The 10,612-nt window shown below is 41.4% G+C and overlaps 1 protein-coding gene across 3 annotated transcripts in view; it reads left to right on the top strand.

Annotated features, from left to right (window-relative positions):
- The first annotated feature begins 10,267 nt into the window (after positions 1-10,267).
- Positions 10,268-10,612, top strand: part of LOC126470107 (nicotinate phosphoribosyltransferase) — a 124,784-nt gene continuing 124,439 nt past the window's right edge. For 2 of the 3 annotated variants that reach the window (XM_050097704.1, XM_050097693.1), the window contains exon 1: positions 10,268-10,538. In XM_050097704.1, the coding sequence (XP_049953661.1) occupies positions 10,421-10,538 (118 nt within the window). In that variant the 5' untranslated portion in view covers positions 10,268-10,420. The remainder of the gene's footprint in view (positions 10,539-10,612) is intronic. The other variant, XM_050097727.1, reaches the window with a different exon arrangement.

Raw genomic sequence — 10,612 nt, 5'->3', positions numbered from 1 at the left:
TGTTGGGTGGCAGAAACTGGATTTTGATTAATTGGAATTCTTCAAGGAGGTAGTTTTGTAGACCTTAAGAATGGACAGGAACGTTGTCCATAATAAGCAAGACACAGAGTAGCAGATTCATATCAAGCAAATATTTTTTCACCGAAGGACCAAACACTTCACTGATCCAATCACAAAAAAGATCACTTATCACCCAAGCCTTGTTGTTGGACCTCCACAATACATTTAACCGGCTATTCTGGACTTTACAGTTCTTGAAGATTCATAGAGTTTCTGAATGGTAAACAAACAGCGGTTTAATTTTCAAATCGCCACTTGCATTGGCGCAGAATAGCAGTATGAGACAGTCTTTCATTGGCTTGTGACCGAGCAATGCATTCTCCCCTGATTTTTTTTTTTTTTTTTAAAAAAAAGGTACTCTACGACATCTCTTTCCAGAAAAGAGTCGTCTCGTCACAATTAAAAACCTGTTGCGGCAGATAACCCTCAGAATCTAAGAGCATCTTGAAGTTGCGATGTAGTTCTCTGCTGCCTTTGTGCCGGAGCTGGCTAATTTGCCGTGGCTCACAACGCTAAGGATGCCGGTTCTTCTCTTAAACTTCTCGAACCACCCACGACTTCCCTTAAACACTTCTGATAATCCTGGCGTCTTCTTAAAGAAATGGGCGAAAATCTTTGCCGCCTTCTCACAAATGATGTTCTTGTTAATAGTGTCGCCTTGCAATTGCTTTTCAGTTATCCATATAAGGAGCAATCTTTCGACATCGTCTAGAATACGAAATCGTTACTTAGTACTCGTGTCACTTCCTTTGAAGCATCATCTCTTCAATCCTGTCCTTGTTCTTGAGGATAGTGCAGAGAGCTGATGTACACCGACTGTAAGTGCGTGCTAAATCCGTAACGCTCGCACCACGTTCTCGTTTTCTAACGGTTTTACGTTTCATTTCATAGGTCATTTTCTTTCTCTTATGGACGTCTTCTTGCAGCTTTGTCTTCGGGGACATTTCTATGAAGTTTATTAAAATTTATACACAAATAAATACTGTGTGAACTCAAGTTTAGAAAAATTTGTGATTGCAAGCTGCACAAAGATGGCAGCAGAAACAACGCTAAACCCCGACTGTAGTACGTACTAAAGACATTGTTCACATGCCGCTGCCGACAATCAAAGGTGTTCACATTGTTGAACGTTTCCCCCGCCGTGCTCGAACGACTGGTGACGTCACACTAAATCGTCACTCGTTATGTGATTCATCGCTCGTTAAGCGAGACATTCTTTTACGATTTTTTTTTTTGCTCGTTATGCGAATTGCGCGTTATGGAGGTGCTCGTTAAGCGAGGTTCCACTGTTAACTGGTCACATGTTTGTAAGAGATCCACTTTCCTCTTGACCTGTTTATATCTGGTGACTTTGGTCTTTATTTTTTGGCCTACGGTCTTACCGTAGCGGTAACACCGGTTCTCGTCAGACCACCGAAGTTAAACGCCATCGGGGTTGGATAGAGCTTGGATGACTGACCGTCCGTCTGTGCCGAGCGCTGTTGGCGAGCGGGATGCACTCAGCCCTTGTGAGGCGAATATGGTGCCACTTGATTGAGAAGTAGCGACTCTGGTCACGAAAAGTGACAACGGCCGGGAGAGCGGTGTGATGATCACGTGCTACTCCATAAGTATATCCGGTGACGCCTATCGGCTTAGGATGACACGGCGGTCGGTCGGTCGCGTTGGTCCTTCCGAGGGTGTTAGGACGGAGTTGGTTTTCTTAACGTCAAGGCATTACCAATAGCATTTTCCCTTTTCTCCCTATTCTCGTTATCTCCTCTCTTAGTATTATTGTTGTTGTTGTTGTTGTGGTCTTCAGTCCAGAGACTGGTTTGATGCAACTCTCCGTGATACTCTGTCCTGTTCAAGCTTCTTCATCTCCCAGTACCTACTGCAATCTACATCCTTCTGAATCTGTTTAGTTTACTCATCTTTTGGTCTCCCTCTACGATTTTTACCCTCCAAGCTGCCCTCCAATACTAAATTGGTGATCCCTTGATGCCTCAGAATGTGCCCTACCAACCAATCCCTTCTTCTAGTCAAGTTGTGTCACAAAATTCTCTTCTCCCCAATTCTATTCAATACCTCCTCGTTAGTTATGTGATCTACCCATCTAATCTTCAGCATTCTTCTGTAGCACTACATTTCGAAAGCTTCTATTCTTTTCTTGTCCAAACTATTTATCGTCCACGTTCCATGCATGGCTACATTCCACACAAATACTTTCAGAAACGACTTCCTGACACTTAAATCTATACTCGATGTTAACAAATTTCTCTTCCTCAGAAACGCTTTCCTTACCATTGCCAGTCTACATTTTATATCCTCTCTACTTCGTCCATCATGAGTTATTTTGATCCCCAAATAGCAAAACTCATTTACTACTTTAAGCTTCTCATTTCCTAATCTAATTCCCGCAGCATCACCCGATTTAATTCGACTACATTCCATTATCCTCGTTTTGCTTTTGTTGGTGTTCATCTTATATCCTCGTTTCAAGACAATGCCCATTCCGTTCAGCTGCTCTTCCAGGTCCTTTGCTGTCTCTGACAGAATTCTGTCAGAATTACAATTATTATTGTTAACATTATTATTAATTAAGAATTTGGACGCTGTCTCTTTATTTTTTTCTCCTTCTCCGGATCATTTCCAGCGGTATCTGTACCTATTTTTTACATTTCCGTTAATGTTGTTACATCTGCTTGCTTCAAATGTTCATACCTATATCGTTTTTTCCCCTTTCTTTTCTTACGTTCTGCTTGTACTATTGCGACCCCAATGACTAATGATTCCGACCCGGAAGTGTCCAAATAGGTGTTGGTCGTTTTCAATCATGAGTTGGAAAAAGAAAATTAATCGCCGGTATTTTAGTCAACTACACATTGCAGGATGCCGGTGGCTGCCCGATTTCACAGTGTGCCAATGAGCAATATTAAATTCCCGACCTTTCTGTGGAATCTGAGAGAGGGATAGTGTAAGACCCTTGCTAGGTGAACGACTAAGAGAAGTGGTGCAGAGGTTAGAGTGTGAGACTCATATTGAGAGTAGTGGAATTCGAAATGCCGCCCGACTATCCAGATACGCTTTTCTGAGTGACAAATAATTAATTTGCCTTTGTATGGTTACCGCAACATATTGTGCCATAGGACAACAATGAAAGAAAAAGCCAAAATAAGCAGCCGTAGCAGCGACAGTATTGCTGCTATAACACGTATAACATAAGTTGCTGAATTAACTGTTTTTCTCAAGTCCAGAATATGGCAAGACTAATTTTAATTTAGTCTTTTGTCGATGTGGAGGCATAAAAATTTTGAAGAATAAACATGCCGTACATCATATCATTACAGCTTAGACTTACATTCTCCTGAACTTTCTGAGTCCCGTGGAAATGACTGTACTATATATTCTTTTTTTTAAAAAAATTGAAGTCAAGCCTTTAAAATTTTTTTTTAGCTGATAGAGATGTATTGTAGCTAGTAGCTTTTGTATAAAGTGGAAGGTCATTAAAATTGGAAATTTGTGGTGAGATCTTATGGGACCAAACTGCTGAGGTCATCGGTTCCTAAGCTTACACACTACTTAAGCTAACTCAGACTAACTTATGCTAAGGACGACACACACACCCATGCCAGAGGGAGGACTCGAACCTCCGACGGGGGAAGCCGCGCGGACCGTGACAAGACGCCCTTGATCGCTCGGCTACCCCGCGAGGCGAAGGTCATTAACAAAAACGAGAAAGAGCAGGTGGGCCCGGCACGGAACCTTGCACCACTCCCGTACTTAACTGTTCCCCAATCAGATGAAGCTACTGTGCCATCTCCATGATTCAACTATAGCCACTGTTTTCTATCAATCAGGTACGATTTAACTACGTAGGGGATATGAAATGAAGTGGCTGTTCTTTGGTCTTGGAAACATAAAGCATGTTTCAATTTTTTGCTGATATTCTGGTAAGTTGTAGTATGTCAGCGAAATAATTGGACAAACCTTGAGCAGGATACCTCACATCAAAAAAGGAAACATGCCATTTAATCTTATGTTCGGAAATACTTCGTTTTTGATTTATCATTTAAAGAAAAGTTATGCTCTGTTCCTGACAAAGAAAAACTGTTGTTCAACTCCGCCAGACTCAGTGCAAGACATCTACATCTGCACGCTATTCTCTTCAAACCACTGTGAAGTGAATGGCAGCGGCGTCTATGGGTTAACGAAGTTCCAATTCTGAAAATATTCTGTTGTTGTTGTGGTCTTCAGTCCAAAGACTGGTTTGATTCAGCTCTCCATGCTACTCTATCCTGTGCAAGCTTCTTCATCTCCCAGTACCTACTGCAACCTACATCCTTCTGAATCTGTCTCGTGTATTCAACTCTTGGTTTCCCTCTACGATTTTTACCCTCCACGCTGCCCTCTAATACTAAATTGGAGATCCCTGAATGACTCAGAATATGCCCTACCAACCAATCCCTTCTTCCAGTCAAGTTGTGCCACAAGCTCCTCTTCTCCCCAATTCTATTCAATACCTCCTCATTAGTTGTGATCTACCCATATATTCTTCACAATTCTTCTGTAGTACCACATTTCGAAAGCTTCTATTCTCTTCTTGTCCAAACTATTTATCGTCCACGTTTCACTTCCATACATGGCTACACTCCATACAAATACTTTCAGAAACGACTTCCTGACATTTAAATCTATACTCGATGTTAACAGATGTTTCTTCTTCAGAAACGCTTTCCTTGCCATTGCCATTCTACATTTTATATCCTCTCTACTTCGACCATCATCAGTTATTTTGCTCCCCAAATAGCAAAACTCCCTTACTACTTTTAGTGTCTCGTTTCCTAATCTAATTCCCTCGGCATCGCCCGACTTAATTCGACTACGTTCCATTATCCACCTTTTGCATTTGTTGACGTTCATCTCATATCCTCCTTTCAAGACACTGTCCATTCCGATCAGCTGCTCTTCCAGGTCCCTTGCTGTCTCTGGCAGAATTACAATGTCATCGGCGAACCTCAAGGTTTTTATTTCATCTCCCTGGATTTTAATTCCTACTCCAAATTTTTGTATTGTTTCCTTTACTTCTTGCTCAATATACAGATTGAATAACGCCGGGAATAGCCTACAACCCTGTCTCACTCTCTTCTAACCACTGCTTCTCTTTCATGTCCCTCGGCTCTTATAACTGCCATCTGGATTTCTGTAAAAATTGTAAATGGCCTTTTGCTCCCAGTATTTTACCCCTGCCACCTTCAGAATTTGAAAGAGAGTATTCTGGCCAACATTGTCATAAGCTTTCTCTAAGTCTACAAATCCTAGAAACATAGGTTTGCCTTTCCTTAATCTAACTTCTAAGATACGTCGTAGGGTCAGTACTGTCTCGCGTGGTCCTACATTTCTACGGAATCCAAACTGATCTTCCCTGAGGTCGGCTTCTGCCAGTTTTTCCATTCGTGTATAAAGAATTTGTGTTAGTATTTTGCACCCGTGACTTATTAAACTGATAGTTCGGTAATTTTCACACCTACCAGCACGTGCTTTCTTTGGTACTGGAATTATTGCATTCTTCTTTGAGTCTGAGGGTGTTTCACCTGTCTCATACATCTTGCTCACCAAGGCTATCAGTAATGCTAATGGAATGTTGTCTACTTCTGGGGCCTTGTTTCTACTTAGTGCTCTACTTAGTGCTCTGTCAAATTCTTCACGCAGTATCACATCTGTCATCTCGTCTTCATCTGCGACCTCTTCCATTTCCTTGATATTGCCCTCAAGTACATTGCCCTTGTATAGTCCCTCTATATACTCCTTCCACCTTCTCCTTCTTTGCTTAGGACAGTTTTACCATCTGAGCTCTTGATATTCATACAGGAGGTTCTCTTTTCTCCAAAGGTCTCTTTAATTTTTCTGTAATGGGGATCTGTCTTACCCCAAGTGATATATGCTTCTACATCCTTAAATTTGTTCTCTAGCCATTCCCACTTAGCCGTTTTTCCCTTCCTGTAGATCTCGTTTTTGAGATGTTTATATTCCTTTTCGACTGCTTCATTTACGACGTTTTTTTATTTTCTCCTTTCATCAAATAAATTCAATATCTCTTGTGTTTCCCAAGGATTTCTATTAGCCCTCGTCTTTTTATTTACTTGATCCTCTGCTGCCTTCACGATTTCATCTCTCAAAGCTATCCATTCTTCTTCTACTGTATTCCTTTCCCCCGTTCTTATTAATCGTTCTCTAATGCTCTCTCTGAAACTCTCTACAACCTCAAGTTCTTCAGTTTATCCAGGTCTCATCTCTTTAAATTCCCACCTTTTTGCAGTTTCTTCAGTTTTAATATGCGGTTCATAACCAATAAGTTGTGGCCAGAGTCCACATCTGCCCCTGGAAATGTTTTACAATTTGAAACCTGGTTCCTAAATCTGTGTCTTACCGATATATAATCTATCTGAAACCGTCCAATGTCTCCAGGCCTCTTCCATGTATACAACCTTCTTTCATGATTCTTAAACCAAGTGTTAGCTGTGATTAAGTTATGCTCTGTGCAAAATTCTACCAGGCAGCTTCCTCTATCATTCCTTACACCCATTCCATATTGACCTGTTACTTTTCCTTCTCTTCCTTTTCCTACTATCGAATTCCACTCCCCCATGACTATTAAATTTTCGTCTCCCTTCACCATCTGAATAATTTCTTACATCTCATCATACGTTTCTTAAATGTCTTCATCATCTGTGGAGCTAGGTGGAATACAACCTTGTACTACTGTGGAGGTGTGGGCTTCGTGTCTGTCTTGGCCACAATAATGATTTCATTATGCTGTTCGTAGTAGTTTATATGCGTTCCTATTCTTTTGTTCATCATTAAGTATACTCCTGCACTGCCCCTATTTGAGTTTGTATTTATAACCCTGTATTCACCTGAGGAGAAGTTTGGTTCTTCTAGCCTCCGAAATTCACTAATTCTCACTATATCTAACTTTAACTATCCATTTCCCATTATAAATTTTCTAACCTACCTGCCCGATTACGGGATTCACATTACACGCTGAAAACAAGCTGTGACTTAAAAGTTCGAAATACGTAACTTAACATTGACCTACATAGATTTAAAAAATAAATCACAAATTAAATGTTTCCAGCATAGGTAAACATGATTTTTCTGACTTTTGGTGTCAGTAATCCCTTGGCAGAGTTCAACCAAAACAGACAAGATGTGCACGATGGGGGCGCGAATTGTCGTCCATGAAGAAGAATGCCTCGCCAATACGCTGTCGATATGGTTGCATCATCGGTCGGAGGATGGCATTCACGTATCGTACAGCCGTTACGGCGCCTTTCATGACACCAGCGGCGTACGTCGGCCCCACATAATGCCACCCCGAAGCAGCAGGGAACATCCACTTTGCTGCACTCACTGGACAGTGTGACTAAGGCGTTCAGCCTGACCGGATTGCCTCCAAACACGTCTCCGACGATTGTCTGATTCAAGGCATATGCGACACTCATCGGAGAAGAGAACGTGATGCCAATCCTGAGCGGTCCATTCGGTATATTGTTGGGCCCGTCTATACTGCGCTGCATGGTGTCGTGGTTGCAAAGATGGACATCGCCATGGACGTCGTGAGTGAAGTTGCACATCATACAGCCTGTTGCGCACATTTTGAGTCGTAACACGACGTCCTGTGGCTGCACCAAAAGCATTATTCAACGTGGTGGCGTTGCTGTCAGGGTTCCTCCGAACCATAATCCGTAGGTAGCGGTCATCCACTGCAGGCGAAGCCGTTTGGCGGCCTGAGCGAGGCATGTCATCGACAGTTCCTGTCTCTCTGTGTCTCCTCCATGTCGGAACAACATCGCTTTGGTTCTCTCCGAGACGCCTGGACACTTCCCTTGTTGAGAGACCTTCCTGGCACAAAGTAACAATGCGGACGCGATCGAACCGCGATATTGACCGTCTAGGCATGGTTGCACTACAGACAACACGAGCCATGTACCTCCTTCCTGGTGGAATGACTGGAACTAATCGGCTGTCGGACTCCCTCCGTCTAATAGGCGCTGCTCATGCATGGTTGTTTACATCTTTGGGTGGGCTTAGTGACATCTCTGAGCAGTCAGAAGGACTGTGTCTGTGGTACGATATCCACAGTCAACGTCTGTCTTCAGGAGTTCTGGAAACCGGGGTGATGGAAAACTTGTTTTGATGTGTGTATTTTTGGCATAACCAACGGACTGCTTTTAAGAAGGTAGTACGACATATTGTGCATACCGGAACTGCTTCCACGTATGTGGTTTCTTGTCAGTTTGGAGTAACAATGCATGAAGTTACAGTAAGAAGTATTGTGTGGAAGATCACAGTTTTCTATTTATTTGTTACTGAAGGGAAAGCTGCGCTGATAGACATAAAAAACTACCTTACGTGCAGTGAAAATTTACTTTTAAATGCTGAGAAACCTTTTTAGTATGAATCTAAAAACTTTTGACACTATACTGCATTGTGATGTTGCATAGATGCATATATAGAGAGAATATGAAAAAAGGAAGAATGGAAGATTGGGTTTAACGTCCCGTCGGCATCGCGGTCATTAGAGACGGAGCACAACTCGGATTGTGTCAGGGATTGGGAAGGAAATTGGCCGAGCGCTTTCAAAGGAACCATCCCGGCATTTGTCTAAAGAGATTTAGGAAAAGCACAGAAATCTTAAATTTGGTTGGCCGGACGAGGGTTAGAGAGATGAGAGAATATGAGCATTAGGTAATTATTCCACTTGTTCACCCATGAATAGGACGCGAACAGATTTCAATACATAATAGTACTTTGAAGTATGGTTTATAGTAGATATTTCGGTGTAGTTATGTCATATTCACCATGTCGAACAGGTACTTTAAACTGTTAATCATCGAGTCATCATTTGTCTAAATCGCGCTGCAATTTTCTACCATTGACGCAGAATGACAACCACGTTCCTGTACTACGTCAGTCGAGTCAGAGGCTTGTAGATTCACAGAGGAAAAGGCTGCAATCATAATAAAAAATTTCAGTTTACATACTGCATTCATTAGTTTGTGGAATATTTATTCTTTTCACAAAAAACACTGGGCTACTTGACCCGGAAGTAGGGTTTTGATTCCGATTTCCTGTATAAGTTTGGAGAAATATGTAGTCAGTTAAAAGTATGTTTCAAATTAGAACAACACTAGTCTCCTAGTTGGAGAAGTTCATAAACATTGCTTTTCACATTGCGGCTTGTAATAACGGTAGTCGAACGTGTCGATTAAAAACTCACATTTAACCTGTTGTCTACAGCATTACGTGGCTATCTATTGCACTACGTTTGGCTAGAGGAATAGACGAAATGGAAATTAAAAATAAGTTGTTGGAAGGTCATGTTTGAAATTGTGAAATTCGCATATTCTACTACGAATAAAAAGCGCGTTTGTATTCATACTGTTATGCAGCAGGATACGACGACTGATACACTGCCTAGTACAGCCCGTGAATTTATAATACAAAATACTATGTCGTGAGAAAAGCGCACGGCAAAGTTATTTACCGTTATTAAAAGCCGCTACATGAAAAGCTTATAGAGTTTAATGAGTGAGTAGTACTTCAAATAGGAAACTAGTGTTTTTATAATTTGAAATATACTTTTCGCTAAGGATATATTTCTCCAAACTTATATAGGAAATCGGAATAAAAATCCTACTTCTGTGTCAAGCAGCCTAATGCTTTTAGGAAGAAAATAAATAATGTTTGATGCACAACATTTCAAATGTTGCCAGTCCTTATGGATTCCACTATACACAGCTGTACAGCGGTGCTATGATATAATAAAGCAAGGCAGTTACCGAGATAAACAATCGGTCCTTATTAAAAATGACGGATTTGTTGCTTAATTACAATCTTAGAGCCGCACTAACCAAATAGTCTACGTAAGCAAGTCAAATTCCAAAATAATGAACTCTGTTCCAAACTAACACTGGGAACTGGGACAATACTACCACACTATACAGTTTAGAAGAATTAAAGTTCACTGTTTTCTGCCTCTCATTTTTGTCTTGCGAATCACGATCTTGCCATATAAATGCATAGGCGTAAAAACGCGACGAAATTTTCATCTGCAACATATCACGAGTTCATATCGAAATCCTTATTTAATTTCGCGCTTCTTCATTGCGTTGGTCCACCTGTTAGGTAAATGCGCCATTTGCTTCGCGCTTGTCTTATTGTTGACCTCCAGTTGATCGATAAACTGTTCCCTACTTCGGCTCTTCCCCGTAGTAAATGGTGTTGTAATAAAAGGCGCGCGTCCGGTGGAAAATGTTAGTTGGTGAACACAGCACGCGCAGTTTGCATCGTGGTCAGCGAAGTGTATTGCTGAATAATGTCAGACCAAGACCTGGTAAACTCGGAGTTATATGAACAGGGCAGAGTTACGCCTCCCGACACAATCCGTTTCCTACGTGCGAGGCAGAATGGTGTGGTACAGCCACTACTTACAGGTATGAAAATATAAACACAACATTTAGTAGTAACAACATTTGTTATTTTATGAATACAATAGGTGTTAGGTTGG

This window comes from Schistocerca serialis, chromosome 1 (genome assembly GCF_023864345.2).
Source record: "Schistocerca serialis cubense isolate TAMUIC-IGC-003099 chromosome 1, iqSchSeri2.2, whole genome shotgun sequence".
NCBI lineage: Eukaryota > Metazoa > Arthropoda > Insecta > Orthoptera > Acrididae > Schistocerca > Schistocerca serialis.
Note: the sequence above shows the minus strand (reverse complement) of the source record. Positions and strands in the feature narration are given on the sequence as shown.